Source organism: Puma concolor, chromosome D4, assembly GCF_028749965.1.
Source record: "Puma concolor isolate L17-30 chromosome D4, mPumCon1.1.hap2, whole genome shotgun sequence".
Classification (NCBI taxonomy): Eukaryota; Metazoa; Chordata; class Mammalia; order Carnivora; family Felidae; genus Puma; species Puma concolor.
Window position 1 is genome coordinate 89338458 of NC_141679.1, and position 20479 is coordinate 89358936.

At 58.1% G+C, this 20479-nt stretch overlaps 1 protein-coding gene across 2 annotated transcripts in view; it reads left to right on the top strand.

Moving 5' to 3' along the window:
• Positions 1 to 203: 203 nt before the first annotated feature.
• The window catches only part of ASS1 (argininosuccinate synthase 1), a 51998-nt gene continuing 31722 nt past the window's right edge, over positions 204 to 20479 (top strand). Inside the window, exons 1-7 of one of the 2 annotated variants that reach the window (XM_086684284.1) lie at positions 204 to 293; positions 4806 to 4867; positions 6595 to 6704; positions 7521 to 7589; positions 12225 to 12413; positions 17680 to 17736; positions 20208 to 20282. In XM_086684284.1, the coding sequence (XP_086540410.1) occupies positions 6600 to 6704; positions 7521 to 7589; positions 12225 to 12413; positions 17680 to 17736; positions 20208 to 20282 (495 nt within the window). In that variant the 5' untranslated portion in view covers positions 204 to 293; positions 4806 to 4867; positions 6595 to 6599. The remainder of the gene's footprint in view (positions 294 to 4805; positions 4868 to 6594; positions 6705 to 7520; positions 7590 to 12224; positions 12414 to 17679; positions 17737 to 20207; positions 20283 to 20479) is intronic. The other variant, XM_086684283.1, reaches the window with a different exon arrangement.

A 20479-nucleotide genomic window follows, 5' to 3' on the forward strand; every position in this document is an offset into this window, starting at 1 on the left:
CCTGGGCGCGTGCGCCCTCGGGAGAACGTGCCGCCCCGGGGGGCGGGGCGGGGGCGGACAAGGAAGGAGGGAGGGAGGGACCGGGCCCCGCCCACCTGCAGGTGGCCGCGGCCGCCGAGCAGCTCTGCGTGGGGGCCGGGCCCGGGGGCGGGGCCTGTCGCGCGCGTTCCCTCCCCCCCCCCCCCCCACGTGTCCCTGGTCCCGGGCCCTGCCCCCGGGCCGGGTGTTTATAACCCGGGATGCGCCACGCAGCCGGCCCTGCTCCGCCGCCCGCCACCGCCGCCCGGGCCACGGTAAGGAGCCCCCGGCCCGAGACTCCGCTCCCACCCCCTGGCCTAGGACACCCTGCCCCCGGGGTCCCGCCGACAGCGAGCCGAGGAGGCCGAGGGGACCGCGCTCCGGTCGCCCGTGCAGGCGGGAGCAGAAGTCGGCCCCGAGTGGCCAAGCGCCCTGCGCTCGCACCTGGACGGGAGGGCAGGAGAGCGACGCCGGGGCTTCCGTCCTTCGAGGGTGGGGCCGGGGCGCGTGTCTCGGACAATGCGGGGGGGGGGGCGGCAGGTCAGGTTATGTGTCCCCTTTGCGGGCCGAGGTCTTTTCTAGATTCCCCGTGTCTAGCCCAGCTTCCTCTATGCCGGACCCCCCCAGATGGAGACCTTGGGAGTCCAGAGGGTGGGGTGGGGTCCGGATTCTCTCACCCCTTCTCTGACCTCCCCCTCCTGCCCCGGTCTCTGTCTCCGCCTCCCTTTCTCTGCGTGAAACCTGAGTTCCCGCCCGACCTCTGCCCCTCTCCCCAGGCCTTGGGCGCATGGGCCCCTCCCACAGCCCCGAGCCTCAGTTTACCGCGGGCAGAAGGGCAGCGGGACGCGGAGTCTTGGTTGTGACTGCGCTCCTTCCCCCGCAGGGGGCGTCAGTCTCTGCCTCCTGAAACCTATTAGCCTTCTCCGCCCGAGGGCTGGGGGCGGTGGCCGCGCCGGTTCACGATGCCCGGTTTCTGGCTGGCACTGGACTCCGGGGCTGTGGGAGGGGCCGCCCTGCAGGAAATGTCCGCCGTCCGGGTTGCTGTTGCCTTTGGCCCCTTGGGCGGCTGCGCCCTCCGGAGAGGGAGGGTCATTGTGAAATGGAGGAAACTCCTCTCCCATCCCGCCAGGGCTCTTCCTGAGGAGGTCCCGTGACCCGCCACCTCAGTGTTCCTTTCTGCGCAGTGGGGGCGTCTCCTCCGGGGCATCGCGGCCCGGAGCTTGCACAGAGTCAGGCAGGAACAAACCTGTTCTTTCCCCAGGGTCGGATCAAATAGGCCCTGGGCTTTGATCTTTCCTTCCCAGCCCACGGCTGGTAACAGGGCAGATTCTGGAGCCAGCAGAGCCAAGCCCTGAAGGCAGGCACGACCGGGTGAGACCTTGGGTCAGCTGCCAGCTTCCCAAGCCTCAGTTTCTCCGTCTGTCAGAGCTGGCACAGGCTCAGCGCTCAGGAAGCAGTAAGACGGTGGGGCAATCTCTGTAGACTGTTGAGAACTGTGGCTGGGTCCATTCACTCAGTAACTGTCTGGGGCATGCCTCACCGCGTGCCATACAGGGGACATGAGACCGGAGACCAGATCTCTACCCTCCTACGAAGCTTCTAGTGAGGAGACCGTAGACAGAAAGAGCCACAAGAGGAATGGATGGGTAGGGCGGGAGGAATCTTCATCCTACAAACGCTTCCCTCCTTCCATCCCCCCTCTCAGAGCCCAAGCAGGGGAGCCAGGGGGCGGGGTGGGGACCTGTCCCAGTTGGAGCCATCTGTGCGCTGTGCTGAGAAGCACTTCTTCCGCTCAGTACAAGTTGAGTGATGCAGGCTGCCCACTGAGCACCTAGACCCTGGGCCAGGCACCGGGTGGGGCAGAGCAGGGAGGCCCCCACTCTGTATAGTCCAAGTTCCCCCGAGGACTCACATGGGCCGCATCAACTGGCTGCCTGCTCTGGGCTTTGTGGTCGCTTGGCTGTGATGGTAGCCATTTCCCCTGGCCTGGGGCCCCAGGAGTCTGACTCACGGAGGGGAGCCAGGCCCAGACTTACCTGCTGTGCAAGCACTTTCCCAGGTCCCATTTCTTCTTAGCCTCATGGGTCCTGGGAGGCGAGCCAGGACAGCCAGATGCCTTTATTGGAGCACAGAGCCCCTGAAGAGAGTGCCTTGCCTGTGGGCGCCCATGTGGAAAGAAACTCATTGGAATTCACAGTCTAAGCCTCTGAGCTCTGCTGTAACACTTTGGGAAGGGTTGATCTTCCAGGCCCTGGTGCGTTCCCCCCCCCCCCCCTCGCTCGCCGGCCCAGACTTGGGGAGGCGCCCTCCCCAGACTTGGGGGTAGGCCATGTACCCAACAGGCTTTGTAATATTATTGGTAGGATCAACGAATGAATGAATGCACTCTCCTCCATGTGCTCCAAATGCTCTTAGAAGTTTGCCTGTCTTTTACCAGAGTCTGGTGAGATCTGCTTAGTCTCCCTACCACCTGTCTCAGGGGCTTTTCACCAGAAGTAGAGACTCAACCTTCCCAGCCACGGCAGACTCCCCAGTGACCCCTAACCCTGGGTGGAAGATGTTTGCTGGAGTGCCACTGTCCCCGAGAAAGCCAGTGTTCCCGATTTGATTCTCAGGCCCCAGGAATCCCGCTGCTGAGAGCCAGCTCATTGTCTAGCCTAGGACAAGCCCCTTGACCTCAGCTTCTCCCTCTGTCAATTGGGAAGAAAATCACTCACTGTCTTACCAAGGATGCGCAGACAGATGAGCCGAGCCCATCAAGTGGATGGTCGGGCTGAAACCCGACAGCGGCACCTCCTGGTCAAAGTGTGGAATTGCAGCCTAGCTCTGTCAGACACAAAAGAGGGCCCCAAAGTGATAGGACCTCCAAACCCAAGAATGAGGAAACCCCAAAGTCAGAGAGAATTCTTCCGGCTCAGGCGGAGCTAGGGTTTTTAAAAAAAACTCTAACGAACCCAGATCAGCAGAGTTAGAATGTGAGGGAGGGGTTCCAGAAGAACATTCGCCAGGCTGTATCCCTGACTCACAGAGAAATATACTACTGGTTGGTGATGCTTCATTGGGGGTTTTGGTTTCTGGAAGACAAAAGTGAGGGGGAGGCGATCTGTGGTCTGCATTCAGCCTAGGCTTCAGTCCCAGTTCTGGCATCTGGCAACCTGAGACCCGGGCAAGTAGTTGACCTTTTCTGAGCCCCACGTGGTAGTGATAGCTGGTATAATTAATTTTTAGGAATAGTCTCCACCTTGAAATGGCACCTGTGTGGCACCGAACAGAGTATCTGCTCTTGTCATCCTTCCAGCTTTGACGTTTAGGAGCCCACGGGTTTCATTAGAATTGAGGAAGTATCCAAGGCTGGCCTAGCAGGTGCATGGGAAGCTGGTGGGGTGGCCCGGGCTGGGGCCACAGAGAATGCCACCTGCCTGGGCAACTCAGACCAGGCTGGTAGGCATCTTGGCATGAGGCCACCTTCTTCCCTCCTCCCAAGGTGTCTGTCTTCCGGGGAAGGGTGTCAGGTCTGGCGTGGGAGTGGGGAAACACGGATCTTCTTGGCAATGGGCACGTGCCTGGGAGCTGGGGAGGGGGGCAGGAGACTGCCCTGGGCCCTTCATGGAGGGTGGGGTGGGGACGAGGGTTTGCTAGACAACCCCCCCAGGCAGGCATCCCAGGGTCCTGGGGTATCAGAACCAGAACAGCTTCCAGGTAGTGCCGATGGCTAGACTGAGCCCTGGAGAGTGAGGGACTGGCCTGAGGTTAGCCGTGGCCGTGGTAAGGGGAGTCTAGCTTGGTGCCCAACTCTGGCTCCTCCCCACCTACCCCCCCTCCCCCGCCCCAGCATCTCACTGAATCCTCACTGTCGCCCTGTGGACTGGTGGGCTCTTCTCACCCCCATTTAGCAGACGAGCAGCTGAAGCAGCCTGAGCCCAGGTCTGGAGGACCCAGCCCCTGTGCTTTACCCATAGTGGGTACTCACTGGACTGTACCCCCCCTTCCTGCTCCTCTGCCCATCTCCCGCCCCCAACTCACACAGCTCAGACCTCGGGGCCAAGGTCCTCGGTGGGCATGCAGGCACACAGCCTGGCAGGCAGGAGGGGCGCGCGCCAGTTTCTGGATGAGCGCGTGCATAGAATTCTAGGCTTTGGGGGGACTTAACCCTCCTCTTACGGGCAAGGAACTGGCCACTGGACAGAAGAGAAGCGTCGTTCTGAGGGCCTGCCAGGTGCCAGGCACTGTCCGTGAGATGGTCCCTGTCCTCGTGGAGCTCACAGTTATGGGAGTGGAGGTACAATTAGAATGCAGCGTGCCTGTGCCGTGATGGGACCACGGGGCAGAGGGGGGCGGGCACAGTCTGTCTGTCTCCGTGGGGCTCCCTCTCCCTTACTCCGGCGCCCACCGTCTTGGCCTTGCATCACCTGTTCCTGTCTTGAGCCCACCCCAGCCACGCCAGGGTGTCTGAGCCACCTGTGGCTTCCCAGACCACACCTGGCCCCAGCGGTTCCCTTCCCTGGGCCTTGTGCCTTCCAGCAGGGGGCTTCTGGGGCCCAGCTGCTCTGGGGTTGAGTCCCGGCTCTGCCACTTAACCAGCCAAGCAAGGCCTTGAGCAAGCTCCTTAACCTGAGCCTCAGTTTTCCCGTCTCGAAAATGGAGACAACACAAAGGGAAGGCTCCGCACATGACGGGCATGTTCATTTATGTGGATTGTGGGGACCAGCCGGAGAGGCCCGGTTCAGGGTCTCTGGCTTCACCTGGACTGCCGTTCCAGACGGCTGAAATAGCTTTCGCTTTTGCAGAGTGGTTCGCCGAGCCGTGAAGTCGGGTTCCAGAAGCCGGGAAGCCGCACGTCCCATCCAAGGTACTTTCTGAGTCCTTCCTGCCTCCTTCCCTCCATTAAAAAAGAAATATTTTTTTTTCATGTTTATTTTTTGAGAGAGAGACAGAGCGCGAGCGGGGGAGGGGCAGAGAGAGAGGGAGACCCAGAATCCGAAGCGGGCTCCAGGCTCCGAGCCGGCAGCACAGAGCCCGACGCGGGGCTCGAACCCACGAACCGCGGGATCATGACCTGAGCCGAAGTCAGATGCTCAACCGACTGAGCCACCCAGGCGCCCCTCCTTCCCTCCGGTTTTGATGGTCTGCTCTTGCCATGAGCACCATCCCTGGGCCCCAGGGTCAGGGTCTGCTGAGTCACCAGCAAGCCGGGCTGGGGACAGGGCCTGGCAGGCGGTCGAATGCCCAGTGGAGGCAGAAGTCGTCTGCATCCGTCAGAAACCCCCCCAACCGCACTTGTCCATGAGGTGTTCTCCCTTCCGTGTGCCAAGGGCCGCAGGTGTGCGAGCCCTGGGGCTGGCCAGGGGTCTGCACACAGGATGCGTGTTCTAGTGTCACGGTCGGGCCCTGTCCAGGCTCTGCTGCGCAGGGCTGGGTGACTGGGCCAGCACATCTCCTCCCTGGACTTCCAGGCCCAGGCACAGGGGAAGTTTTCAGTACACGGGAGCCTGCATCTTCGTGGTCGTGATGATGGGGTGCCCCTTGTGGGCTCCCTCCTGCGGAGGGGCGTCCACGGCTTTTCCCAACAGTGCCTAATAAAGGCCCTGACTTTGGTCAGACTCCAGTGGGAACGCCTCTCACCAGACACAAGAATCCCCCCTACAAATGCAGGATGCCAGGGCCACGTCCAGGGAGGCTGGGACCAGATGGTTTGGGTCCAAATCTGGGCCTGCTGCCTGCTGACCGTATGACCTCCAGCAAATGACCCCACCTCCGCGACCCTCAGCTTCCTCATTAGCAAAGCGGGCATGATAACAGCATTTAGTCTCGGGACCTCGTGGAGAGTGCCGGGGGACACAGGGCAGGTCCTAACGGCCCAAAGGCTTAGGGAGAGCCTCCCGGATGGAAGAAACAGTGGCTGCAAAGACAAGGACACAGGGGTCTCTGGTGCCTCAGTGTAGCTGAGGAGACAGATAAGGCGGGACGCATCTGTCCCTGCTGCAGAGGGACAGATCTATCTTTTTTAACTCCAGGAAGGAACTCCCTCCGCCCGTCTCCTTCCTTCTCTGGACCTCAGTGTCTCCGTCTGTATCCTGGAGCAGCTGATCACTGAGGCGCGTTTGAAAAGAGTCTAAACTCCCAATGTGCGAGGGCTCGCTAGGGCACCAGGTGGGGGGGGACGGGGTACGTGGAGGCAGGGACTCTGCACCCTAGCATCCTGTTCTGCTGGGAGGCAGCATTGCATGCTGGGACGAGCTCTGTGACCTTGAGCCAGCTGCTCACCTGTCTGAGCCCCAGGGTCTGCCGCCCCAACGGACACAACAGCGGGTCACGGTAGGGGTGGGGGGTGAGCCACGTGAGGCCCCCCAGGGCCATGCCTGGCAATCTCTGAGCTGCCCAAGGCTTGGGGCCAAAGCCCCGCCCAAGTCTCCAGAGCATCCTGGCCCCGTCCCAACAGCTCAGCCTCAGGCACCTCGTCTACCTGGTGAGGGAGCGCTGAGGCTGCCCAAGGCCAAAGTGGGGGCTGCTGGCCGGTTGGGATGGGCTGGTTCTGAGTCACTCTCCTTCCTCCATGACAACCTCCCCCTCCCCCAGACGAGATGTCCAGCAAAGGCTCCGTGGTTCTGGCCTACAGTGGCGGCCTGGACACCTCCTGCATTCTCGTGTGGCTGAAGGAACAAGGCTATGACGTCATCGCCTACCTGGTAAGGAGGCTCGCAGTGTGTCCGTCTTTCTACCCGTTTGTCCTGCTGTCCGTGAGCTCGCTCTCACTGCCCCCGAGCCCAGCTTCCCCTCCCTAAGCCTGTCAACTGTAGGCAAACACTTTTTGCTGTTCTGCCTCCCTTTCTTCCCCGGTAAAATGAACATCCGTGGTGTCCCCAGGTCTGGGGTGCCCCACAGGGCACCGAGGAGGCCAGCTGTATGCGGCTGACCGGAGCGGGGGACGCCAGAAATGAGCTTGGCGGTGTGACCCGGCCAGCCTGCCTGCAAGGGGCCGTGGGCTCTGGCCTGCAGCGGGGACCATGGAAGGCACACCGTCTTCCTGTTTCCGGAAGCCCCTTGTCAGCACCCAGGAAGTCTGCAAAGATCATAGACTCCTGCAGTGGCTGAAGGGTTCTGACTGACTAGGCTTGGATCATGGGCGTATCCCTACCTTGAGCAGGGGACGTGATTTGCTCCCCTCCATTCCTATGGAAAGAGGCCCCCGAAAAGAAGTTTCTGGTCCCAGAGGAAGCGAGGACAGTGCTCCACATAGACAAAAGTTCAGCCGTTGCCAGGAGTGACTGGTTTGCAGTTGAAGTCAAGATACCTAAGAGCGCCCGGTCCCCTTGTCATTCAGGTAGGGGAGGGTGAGGCCCAGGGAGAGAAGCGTCTCGCTCACAGTCACCTGGTAAGTGAGAGCCACCTCCATTTGAGGGGTGTTGTAGACAGCTTTGGCAGGGGGAGAAGGGGCTGAAATTCTTCTCCAGCTCTCCTTCGTGCCCCCGGGCTGATTAGGCCTCTCTGCTGCTGTTTCTCAGGCCAACATCGGCCAGAAGGAAGACTTTGAAGAAGCCAGGAAGAAGGCGCTGAAGCTCGGGGCCAAAAAGGTACCAAGTGGCGGCAGGATTTGGGGTTGGAAGTGGGGTTTTGACCTGGTGGAGGCAGCAGTGGGCATGGCTGCCTCAGGGTTCCTTGTCCCCTGCATCCTTTTCAGTTGGGTCCTCTCGCTTCCAAGAGTATGGGCTCGATTCCTTCTGTTTTCAGGTGTGTGGATGCCATCATCTCCCTGCCTCCCCTACCCACCTTCCCACCACGTCCTCATCCCCCCTGCCCTCCTGTCTTCCTCTTCTCCATCCGTCGCTCTGCCTGCCCATCCCTCCTTTATGCCTCTGTCCCTCCACCCATGATTCACTCATCTATCCATCCGTCCAACCATCATCCAGCCAGCCGGCCATCCATTCACTCATGTATCGCCCCATCCAGCCAACCTTCTTCCATCCGTCCATTCATCCATCCCCCCATCAACGATCCATCCATTCATCCGTCCATCTATCTACCCATTCTCTCATCCATCCTTCGTCCATCTACCTGTCCATTCCTCTTCTATCTCTGTCCATCATTCCATCCATTCAACAGAATCAGAAAATCCCAGTTGACTTCGGTGCCCTGATTGAGCATCTAATCACGTGGCAGGCAGGCCCTCTGTTGGGTGTGGAGCCCATGTAGTAAACAGGGCCAACATGGTCCCTGCTCACACAGGCTCACAGTGTAAAGTCTGAGCTGCTCCCCGGGGCCGTCTCTGGTACCCTCACCCCTTCACTTGGGCAAGTGGGCAGGGGACACAGCAGGGGTGGTGTGAAAAGCCATCAGTTCACCTGCTTGGTCGGAACTGGTCCCCTCTGCAGGGCACTTCCTTGGGGTTCTCAGAACCTAAAAAGGAGCCTGGCACGTACAAAGAGTTCAATTTGCACATTAAAATAATGCAGGAGTCCCATATCCCATCACTGGCCTCAGGCCTAAAACTGGATCTCCCTCATGTCTCAGAGAGGAGAGGGGTTGTCTGAGCAGGAACCCAGAAGGTGGGATAAGAACACTTGAGTGTTGAAGATGAGCGGGGCCTTCACATGAGTTGGGCTTTTGTGTAAAGATCTGTCCTTAATTCATTACTCTAGATCATTTTTAACCTTGTTCTCTGAGGATCCCAACTATTTTTATGTACTTGGAATTGGAGTGGGAATTTCTTGCCCATACCATCAGGGTATAGTCTCATTGCTTTTCGTTTAATTTTCATTTTCCTTCATTCTTTGAGTCATTTAAAAAAAAAATAGTTTCTTTTTTTTTAAATTATTTTTTAATGCTTATTTATTTTTGAGAGAGAGACAGACAGAGCACAAGCAGGGGAGGGGCAGAGAGAGAGGGAGACACAGACTCGGAAGCAGGCTCCAGGCTCTGAGCTGTCAGCACAGGGCCCGACGCGGGGCTCGAACCCACAGACTGTGAGATCATGACCTGAGCCAAAGTCGGGTGCTTACCTGACCGAGCCACCCAGGCGCTTCCCCCCACGAAATGGTTTCATTTTAAGCTAAATATAGGCTCACAGGAAGTTGCAAATATAATATAAAGAACCCCATGACCATTTTCCACTCTTGAAAATACTTGAGTGCCCCATAGTTTTGTGGATTACATCTACTGATACGACGTTATAAATAAAAGCTGAAATTAAACACAGTAACCCACTTTAAAAGACCAATATTAAACACATCCTATGTTAACATCAGTGACATTTTTACCTCAGAAAAATAACCATTTCCAAAACAAAAACGTTTGGTGAAAGCAGCATTGTGGATGTTGCATTTTTATAAATCTCTTTCATGTCTGGTTTAGCAGAAGACAGGTGGATTCTTACAGCTGTGTCTCCATTCATTTTGCGATGTGTTGTTTTGGTTGACATTGTGAAGAAAATACGGCCTCATGAATGTAGCCCTGGAAGAGAGAGGAATATTTTATTTTATTTTATTTTATTTTTTATTTTTTAAAATTTACGTCCAAATTAGTTAGCATATAGTGCAACAATGATTTCAGGAGTAGATTCCTTAGTGCCCTTGACCCATTTCGCCCATCCCCCCCCCCACACCCCTTTCAGTAACCCTCAGTTTGTTCTCCGTATTTATGAGTCTCTTCTGTTTTGTCCCCCTCCCTGTTTTTATATTATTTTTGCTTCCCTTCCCTTATGTTCAACTGTTTTGTCTCTTAAAGGCCTCATATGAGTGAAGTCATATGATATTTGTCTTTCTCAGACTAATTTCGCTTAGCATAATACCCTTCAGTTCCATCCACGTAGTTGTAAATGGCAAGACTTCATTCTTTTTGATTGCCGAGTAATACTCCATTGTCTATATATACCACATCTTCTTTATCCATTCATCCATCGATGGCCATTTGGGCTCTTTCCGTCCTTTGGCTGTTGTCGAGAGTGCTGCTATAAACGTGGGGGTGCATGCGTCCCTTCGAAACAGCACACCTGTATCCCTTGGATAAATGCCTAGTAGTATAATTGCTGGGTCATAGGGCAGTTCTATTTTTAGTTTTTTGAGGAACCTCCATACTGTTCTCCAGAGTGGCTGCCCCAGCTTGCATTGCCACCAACAATGCGAAAGAGACCCTCTTTCTCCGCATCCTCGCCAACATCTGTTGTTGCCTGAGTTATTCATGTTGGCCATTCTGACAGGTGTGAGGGGGTATCTCAGTGTGGTTTAGATTTGTATTTCCCTGAGGATGAGTGATGTTGAGTATTTTTTCATGTGTCGGTCGGTCACCTGGATGTCTTCTTTGGAGAAGTGTCTGTTCATGTCTTTTGCCCATTTCTTCACTGGATTATTTGTTTTTCGGGTGTTGGAGAGAGGAATATTTTAATAGCCTTTTCAGAGAGTTGGGGATATTTTCTGATACTGCACCTAAACTCAGCAAGGGGTGGTTTCTTAAAGATTAGTATGATGGGGAACTTGACCCTGTAGCAATGAGTTTTTCATGCATCAGAATCCACTGGTGCAGGAGTGCCTTGGTGGTCCAGTCAGTTGAGCATCTGATCCCAGGGTCATGGGATCGAGCCCCGCATGGGTCTTCTCACTGTGCATGGAGTCTGCTTAAGATTCTCTCTCTTCTTCTCCCTCTGCCCCTCACTCTGGCTTGCGTGCTCTCTCACTCGCTCTCTCCCTCTCTCTCAAATAAATAAATAAATAAATAAATAAATAAAATACAAATACATTTTTAAAAACCCTGTCCATCTTGCACTTTGGATGGATTTTTTTTGTCTGTGCAAGATTGTGTCACATCATGCATCCACTGATCATGTGGAAACCATTATTTCATTGAGTTATGCAGATCTTCCAAATGTTGGCACATTTCATCATAAGATATCAAAACGTCGCATTTGTCAATCTCACCACTACCCACGGAAATATTAGGAAGCTCTCAGTTGGACGTTGTCCGTAATTCTAACTTTTACCGGAAAACCTGAGTTTTCTCATTGGTAACAAATACTCAAGTGTTCCCTGAAGTGACAACAAGGTCACTTCATTTTTGTGAAAATGTCAAACACTCCAGTCTGAAAGACCATGTTTTGTCTGTCATGCTTTCAAGTAAAAACGATGTTTCATGAAAAAAAAATGGCTACTTCAGCTTGTAACTCGCTTTGGAAGGCACCAGAAGGACTTCATGTGCATTTCACCTTTTGTGCTTGAGATTCAACGGAAGTCATCCTTGCTGCAGCTTTGAGACCGTTCTTAAGTGAAATCATCGCGGTGGAAACAAGACGTTAGGAACACAGTGGCGGTGTCTCTGCCTTGATTTGGGCTGAGGTGCCAGTGTGAACGCCAACCCTAGTGAAAAAGGCAAATGACAGCTTAGCATCATCATAAAAAATCTTTCGGGGGCGCTGGGTGGCTCAGTCAGTTGAACATCTGACTCTTGATTTCAGCTCCGGTCATGATCCAGGGTCGTGGCATCAAGCCCCAAGTTGGGAGAACACCTGTTAAGGATTCTCTCTCTTTCTCCTTCTGCCCCCTCACCCCAACTCATGCTCTCTCTCTCTCTCTCTCTCTCTCTCTCTCTCAAATAAAAAAAAAATCTTTTCACTCACTCAGTCTCCTTGAAAGGGTCCTGAGGGTGTCCAGAGGTCTATGCTCTGAGAACCATTCCTTTAGATCGGGACCTCTCAACCTTGGCACTCTTGGGACGCAGCTGGCTGCCCTGAGGTTTCTGGGATGTCTAGCAGCATCCCTGGCCTTTGCCCGTGAGATATCAGAAACCCTCCCCCCCAACCCACCGGTGTGAGAACCAAAAATATCTCCAGCTATTGTCACTGCTCCTGGTGGGCAAAGTCATCCCTAGTTGAGAGCTTTTGTGGATTACTATCTCCTATCTACTGCTTTAGATCTTAGGTGACAACAAATTTCATCTCAGGCCCAGAAGGTTGGGCTGGGAGGGACGTAAAGTCCGCATAGGTTTCAGCTAGATGGCCTATCAGGATTGATTAGCAATGTCTGCCATGAGTGCAGGAAGGGAGTAAGAATACTGTGTGCTAGGGTTGATTAATGATGTCTGCTACAGATAAACAGAAGGTAAAGTGGAGGTGCCTCTGGCCAGGATCCATTAGTAGAGTCTGCCGTAGACACAGGGCTCTCTGTCATCTGGCTGGGCCCTCTCCTTGCCGAGCCTCACTCCATGGGCTCCTCTCCCCGTAGGTGTTCATCGAGGACGTCAGCAAGGAGTTTGTGGAGGAGTTCATCTGGCCTGCCATCCAGTCGAGCGCGCTGTACGAGGACCGCTACCTCCTGGGCACCTCTCTCGCCAGGCCCTGCATTGCCCGGAAACAAGTGGAGATCGCCCAGCGGGAGGGAGCCAAGTATGTGTCTCATGGCGCCACAGGAAAGGTGAGCCAATGGGTGGACGGTGCTGGGGAGGGCTGGGCAGAGGCGGGGGGAACCTGCAAAGGGGACTCGGGAAACCAGGGTGGTTGCAGGCTTCGCCCCCAGGAGAGGCAGGCGAGCAGCGGACACACTCACTGTCCACACTGCCTGTCCAGTCTGAGTAGGACGAATGGTATTCACAGGAGCGGGTACCAGGGTGTAGGCAGCTGGGTGCTTTGGGTCCGTGTGTATCTTCTGTCTATGGGGGAGCAGTTTGGCGGACTTGACCCTGAGGCTCAGGGCAATCACCCCTGGCCCGGGTCACAGAGCACAGGTCACCATGCAATGCGGTGGAAAGGGCTGGAAACCCCGCATTAGCAAAGCGGGGTGGATCCCACCTGGGTGGCCCCTGTGGGTCTTCGTTGGCCAGGACCGCCGCCCCACAGCGCCACAGGCCTGGTGGCTCCAGCCATAGAAGTGTGTCGTATCACGATTCCAGGGCCGAGGTGCGGGCGGGGCCGGGCTCCCCCGGTGGGGGGGCGGCGAGGAAGGCGTCCATCCAGGCCTCTCCGGGTTTCTATGGGGCCCTCATCTGCCGTCGGGCATGGCTCGCTCTGTGTCCAAATTCCTCCCTTTTATACCACACCAGTCCTATCAGATTAGGGCCCACCCTTCTGATCCCATCCTAACCCCATCACTTCTACAAAGACCTGTTTCCGAATAAGGTCACGTTCTCGGGTACTGAGAGCTGGGGCTTCAACCTGGCTCTTGTGGGGGACACCAGTCAACCCGTGACACACCCCCGCCTTCCGGCCCCTGCGTGGCCAGTGCAGACTGAGGGAGGGGGCCCGGTGGGGGACAAGGCAGGAGAGCCCTCTGCACGCTGTCCCACAGGTGGCCGTGCTCAAGACACAAGATTGCAAGGCAGACAAGTCTTGGGCGATGGTGTCAGCAAGGCTGTGTGGTCACGGGCTCTCAACGTCACTGGACGCCAAGCCAGTAGCTCCTCCGGTACAGGGCTTGGCTCCCTGACAACCCCACAGTCAGCAGACCCTGCCCCTCCCCGCGACAGGGAGCTCACTACCTTCCCCGAGTGCGCTCTGCTAACCTGACCCAGGCCCCGCCCCTGCCCAGGCTGGTCGGGGCAGTGGGAGGGGAAGCAGACTCTGGCTCGCTGTGACACAGGGACACTTGTAGCCTAGATTATGACAGAGCAGACGTGACTTGAGGGTGGCCTTGCAAGCCAGGGTGGCCCTGGTTCCGGTCTACGAGAGCTGATGCGTTCGTTCAGGCGCTTGGGCACGAGGTCAGCAAGCTTATACGGGGGCCTGTGGGAAGGGTTGGACACAAGCCGGGTCTGGCAACAGTATTGAACTTCTGGGGCTCCTCCCGCCCTCAGGGAGCCTGTGTGTCCTAGCAAGGGAGAGGAGAGTGGACAGACAGACAGACAGACACGATAAGGTGGCTGTAGGGGTGGGGCCTCTCGGCCGTGGGGGCAACAAGCAGGGGAGGGAGGCTGATCTCCAGAGCATGGCCCTGCAGGAGGAGTGTGGGTGAGTGAGTAATGGGGTACGGGAAGAGTGTGCCCGGCAGAGGGATCCGCCTGTGCCAAGGCTTGGGGGCACGGAGCCCCGAACAACAGCCCGTCTGGGAGCATCTAGCCAGAACTGTCGCTGTGGGAGGCAGCAGGCTCGGGGCCGGGCCGCGGCCATGCTGAGGGGTTGACTTCTGAGAGCACTTCATCAGGAGGCACGAGAGGGCCCCAGGCTGGGCGGGGGGTGGCCAGCGAGTCCCCCACTGGTGTGTTGGGGATGGTTCTGGACTGAGATGGTGGGAGTTCCTTCTACGGAGGAAGGGGACTGGTGTCTCTCACGCAGACCTGTGACCCTAGAGCCTAGTCGTGAGCGCATGGTGAGCAGGGTGACAGAGCTGGGCTGTTTGCACGGGGATGTGCGCGTCCCCTTCCGCCTTGAGGGCGGTAGGACAGAGTGCACGAGAACCCGGAGGTTCGGGTCGTACGGCTCTCAGAGCTGTAGTGGGGGCTCCTGCAGGCAGAGGAAGGTCAGTGAGAACACATGTCCGTGCGGAATAAAGAAGTTTCGGAGCCGTATCATCTGTCCCGGATGAGCTGAGCTGAGCAGTGAGCTCCCCGTTCTACGAGGCATTTAAGCTGAGACCAGATCAGGATTCTGGAAGGGTTCCTCCCTGGAGAAGATCCCCCCAGGACTGAGGATGGGTGGCGTTCAGGGCTGGCGGAGTGAATGGTGGGTCTGGCCCTGGTGTGGGAGACTCGAGGGTCCAGGGAGAGACCCTCCCTGACACCCCCCCGGGGCAACTAACCCCACAAGGCGGCGAGCAGCCACCTGCAGCCGTGCGCACCCTCCGTTTGGCCACAAGAGGACACCAGAGGCTTGGATTTGAGGCCTTCGGGTGAGAAGGTGTGTGCAGTGCTACCCCGGGTCTGCTGTCCCTTCTGGGGGTTGATGGGCGAGGCGTACTCCTGTGCCTTAGTTTCCCCTTATCTGCAGAACCCGAGGAAGCCCCCCAAAGTCTCTGAAGACAATTTCCTAGCCCCGAGAGGTGTGAGTAGAGAGAGCCAGCCAGGAAGGCTTGGGGCCGGGTCCAGAGAAATGCCAAGTTTTTGAGGCAAGGAGCGGGGACAGGGGCCGGCGGCCTGCAGTGGGCACCAGCGATCAGGAGGTGGGCTTTGCGGGCAAGCGAGGGAGGCTTGTGGCCCCAGATGGAGGCACCTGGGCCCCGTGGGGTGTGGCCGGCCACCCCAAAGACAGGTGCCAGAAGGACGCTCGGCGGAGTTTTCTGCAGGGGTTCACGGTAAAGAGAGAGCTGGGGTATAAGCTGCAGCCCCGCCCCCCCTGCAGATGTAGGGGAGATCCCAGCGTGGCCAGTCCTGAGGCTGTGGCCATTTGGAACACCCAGCCGCTGGCCTCTCCCAGCTGTTGGCTCCTGAGTCGTGGATGGAGGAAACTTGTTCCAGCCTCCCGGATAGATGTTACCTTCCCGCGTGTGTCCGTTCACTCCCCGAATACTGATCCAGCACAGGCCCTCCTCCACGCACGGGGACGCTGGTACAGGAGGCGCTCGGGACTTAGGAGCCCTAACCCAGCAGGGGCTGGAACAGGGCGGGAGCAAGAGTTAGCCAGGGATGCGGCGGGGAAGGGCATCCCAGGCTGGAACAGCCCTTGCGAAGGCCTGGAGGCGGGAGGGAGGCAGCTGGGCGGCACCTGGTACTGAGCTGGACCTGGGGGTCCCCCCTCCATGCCCTGCCCTGATCCCTCGCTAGCAGAGAGCTGCACAGAAGCTGGGGTGGCCCTTCCGGCACCCCCCTCACCCCCCCAGTTTTGGAAGAAGGGCCTGGAAATATGAGCCAGACTCAGGCAGGGGTATGGGGAGCAGGTCTGTAAATGGCGCCATCTGTATGGTTAGCCGAGGAACAGATGGGCGGACCCCCCTCCCCCAGCCCCTCCGGGCCCCGTGGGCGCTGCACCCACACTTACGCACACCTGCACGTGTATCAGCGCGTGGACACACATGGCTGCACCCCCCCCCCCCCGCCGCCCTCGGGGCCGCCCTGGTGCCGAGGGTCCTGGGGTTCCAGGGGGAGGAAGGACTTAGACCAACTGGAGTCTTAACCTGGGACAGAGTTTGAAGCAAGGGGGCCCGTCTGGCTTCTGCGAGGGTCTCCGACTGTGGAACAGATGGGTGTCCCCATGTGGGTCTGGACAGGCAGACACCAGCCCGGGTGTGCCTGTCCAAGGAGGCACAAGTGGCCATTGTACTGGGGAAACGTGAAGCCACGGTGGGGGGGGGGGGGGTGGGGAAATCACCAGGAGACGCAATACCGTGGGCTTCGTGGGCTTTGCAGATCTGAACCGAGCCTGCTTCTTCATCTCCTGCCTTTGCCCCGGGAGCTGTGCCCGCCACGGGTCCTTGGGCAGGCGTGCCACCTGTGCCTCGGTTTCCCCATCTGTCAGGCAGGGACGATACCGGAACCTATCTCAGCTGTAAGGATTCAACGGGTTTAAGTCCGGAGCTCGGACCGGTCGCTGGCGTGTGAGCTGTTGGGACAGAAACGTTGTCTGTCGGCTGCGCGGCCCTGGGCAAGTGGCATCACTTCTCTGAGCCTTGTCAGCAAAGCTGGGTTAACTATCCCCCTGGCCCCAGGCGGCTTTCCCCTGTGGCCGCGAGCACATAGTAGGTGCTCACTACGGGGCTTGGCTGGCGGGCGGGGAGCCGGATGGGCCTGGGAGGCATCAGACAGGGACGGCCTCGGCCCCTCGGCTCCTGGCTCCGCAGAGAGGGGCTGCAGCCTGTATTTCCACGCCGCCTGACAACTCTCTGGAAAATAACATGTTATTCCCGCCGCTGCCTGGCTGGGCCCGTGCAGTTTTCACAGTAGGCGAAAGGCCCCTCTGTTATTTCCACAGCTTAAGTCCCCCTCTGGGCGCCGAGCTGATGGGAAGCAGGCAGGACGCTGCCAACCATTGTGTCTGCGGCCTTCTCTTCCTCCTCCCCGTTGTCAGCGCCCTGGGGTGTCAGATGAGTCTTTATTTTACGCAGGCGCGGAGAGGCAGGGCAACCCTCCCAGGGAGGTGGGCTCAGTGCCCTTGAACTAATTCCTTCTCTTTGGACCTCAGTTCCCTGTCCGTTCAGAGAGGAACCGAGGAGCAAAGAGCCCTCAGGGGTCACCTGGTTGCACCCATTCCCTGCCCCCCCCCCCGGCAATTTATAGATGGGGAAACTGAGGCTCAGAGAGGAGACGGGATTCCCAACTGGATGGATATGAGTCATCAAAGGACCACGGAGCCCCAGCCCTGGGCTGGATCTCTGGGTGGGGGTTAGATGGGGCCGAGTGGGGGGAAGAAGGCTGAGGTGTGGACAGCTGGGGGCTCCCTAGAGGAGGACGGGGATCTCGGCAGGGCTAGACCCCCCCCCTCACACATGTGTGCACCCCCTGAAGTGTGCACAGACATGATGATACGTGTGCTCGCCCTACCGTGTTCCCAGACAGGTGTACCCCCGTCGGGCCACACGCCCCACACCCACACCGCTGGATTCTAATCTTGACTCCACCTAAAGGGCAGGGGCAGGGGCTTCCTCTCCAGGAAGGAGGCTCGTAACAGTCCCCACCTCAGAAGATCTCGGGGTTGGAGGTGGGCCTGCCCTGAGCAGCCCTCAGGCAGGTTGTCGGCCGTCACACGGTGCCGTCCCTGCCCCCAGCCCCTGTCCTATGGCTCCCGGTGATCCCCCCCCCCCCCGTTCCGTGTTTCAGGGAAATGACCAGGTCCGGTTTGAGCTCACCTGCTACTCACTGGCCCCTCAGATTAAGGTAAGATGTTGTTCCTCCCCCGAAGGTGGGTGCTGGGGGCTAATGTCACCGGCGGGGGAGGGCAGGGTGTGGAGTTCTGGGAGGTTCCACGGACAGGGACAGAGTGCCCCTGAGTCTCCAGGTGGGTGGTTCCCTTCTTGCTCGGGAGAGACGCTGTGCTCACGCCAGCTGAGAGGCCACGGCACCCTCTCTGACCATTAGTCCTCCTGGAAGGCACTGCCCAGGGGCCTGGGTAGGTCAGAGCACTGGACAGAAAGACATAGCCGCCCTTTGGCCAGGGTCCTTGGTGCTCCCGGGTCCGGCTTCTCAGTTCCAGGCCGGAACAGTTCTGGGACAATGTTGGCCTGTTTCTAGGAGCTCATAGCACACCCAGGGTCGGGGCCACCCAGCTAAGGCTCTGGCTGTGCTCCGGCTGCCTGAGCCCTGACCCCCTGCATCCTGGATCCTTTCCTGGTTGGAAATCACCAGGATCTGGGGAATCAACCGCCCCTGCCCGTGGCCTGTCACCCAGGCATGAGAGCACACATCAGGGCTGTGTGTCGGCCACCGCTGCCTCTGTCCCCCCCCCAGGCTGGCCTGGGGCCTGGGCCTGTGTCCATCTATCTTATCTGTTCCCTTCCTCCCTCCCTCTCTCCCTCTCTCCCTTCCTCCCTTCCTCCCTTCCTCCCTTCCTCCCTTCCTCCCTTCCTCCCTTCCTTCCTTCCTTCCTTCCTTCCTTCCTTCCTTCCTTCCTTCCTTCCTTCCCTCCTTCTGTATTTACTCAGATCAGACCCTGGGCCAGGCTCCAGGCATACAATGAGTAGACAAGGCTGGGCCACAGAGCTGTAATGTGCCACCAATGGGAGCCCTATGGGTAATTGACGTTTTTCTAGCAGCCGCATCAAAACAAACCGATAAAAAAACACAAGATAAAAAGCGACGGGTGACCTCATTGTAATAATATGTACTGCACGTATGTCCTGAACCCTGTGTACCCCAGTGGTGTCATTTAACCTGCCATCGATGTGAACACATTACTCATGAGATGTTTTCCGTTCTGAGTCTTCAAGCCCCTTGTGCTTTGTGGTGGCAGCACATCCCAGTCAGGACCGGCCACGTTTCGGGTCTCGGTGGCCACACGTGGCTCCCGGCTGCCGGACTGGGCAGGACAGGCCTAGGTCTGAGCTCCTTCGAGGTCCCTTCAGGCTAAAGCTGCAGAAGATGTCTCTCCTCCTGAGCACTGAAGGAGCCCTACGAGGTTTCCTTATTTGTTTATTTAAAAAAAAATTTTTTTTAATGCTTATTTTTGATAGAGAGAACATGAGTGGGGGAGGGGCAGAGAGAGAGACACACACAGAATCCAAAGCAGGCTCCAGGCTCCGAGCTGCCAGCACGGAACCTGACGTGAGGCTCGAACTCACGAGTCGCAAGATCATGACCTGAGGCGAAGTCGGACACGTAACCGACTGAGCCACCCAGGTGTCCCTTTTTTAAACTAGAACATCTTTCTCTGTCCCTTTAACCAGCCAGCAGCTGCTTGCTGGGTGGGAGTGACCTGGAGGTAAGCTCTAATGGTCCCCAAACACTGGGCAGCTAGGAAGCCCTCAGCAGTGGCTGCTTGCTAGCTTGTCGCAGGCCGGTGGCCATGGGGACTTTCTCTTGACCCCCCCCCCCCCTGGGTTCCCACAGCAGTTTGGGGGAGGAGGGCAAGGTGTCTGGTTTCTGGATCTCTGTCTGCAGAGGCCGAGCCGAGGGGCTGGGATGGGGTTGAGGGCAGGGGCCAAAGCTGAGATGAGATGAGACCAGAGGGTGCCCCCCATGGCCGAGCCTGTGCCAGGGGCAGCTTGCCATCAGAGGCAGGGGCCTGGCTGGCTCCAGGGCTTACACCCCCAGGCTGATGGGGCCCCCCGTGAAATGAGCTCAGTCCCCTCAGTCAGGCTGTGACTCCTCTCCCTTCCCCACCCAGCGCAGCTCCGGCATGCAGAAGGCAGAAGAACAAGAGAAATGGGTTGAGAGCACCATGCTTGTCTCTGAGCCCTGCAGGGCTTCTGCAGTGGTGTGGACCGCCCCCCACCCCCACCCCCACCCCGGGCAGGGGTCGGGGGTTGCTAGCCCTCTGACCGGGGGTCCTAGTAGGAAACCCGAGGCCTGTCTGGTTCAAACCCTCAAGTCTCAGGGAGACGGATGCCCGGAAAGCCAGGGAACCCAGCTGGGGGCCACAGGGCCATCCTGCCGTGGAGCTCGGGCCTCTACAAAGCACGCCCCCCCCCCTCCAGTATAGCAGGTCCTGTCCTCCCCGTGCCTGATGGGGTACCACTGGCCACCCCACACGGACTGTATTCTCTCCGGGGAGGATGCAGTGGGGGACTCCCCACCCAGGTGACCGTTGGAGTCTTGGGCCCCTTAACAGAGAGGCCAGCTCTGTGGCCCCAGGGCCAGAAGAAGCCAGCATCTGGGCTCTCCCACATCTGACTCCTTGTCCCCATGCCCAGGTCATCGCTCCCTGGCGGATGCCTGAGTTCTACAACCGGTTCCAGGGCCGCAATGACCTGATGGAGTATGCGAAGGTATGGCTGAGTCCCCCCGCCCCATCACCCCCAGCCCTGGCCCTCCGGGCATATCCCTTCCGAGGGGCTGGACCAGCAGTACAAGGCTAAGGCTGATCCTTATCCGGGGGCGGGGGGGGGGTGTCGGGGGGGGTACCGAATCTCTGTCCCAGCTGCCTCCCCCCCCGTGGCACCTGTCCCCTGGGCCGGCCCCACGG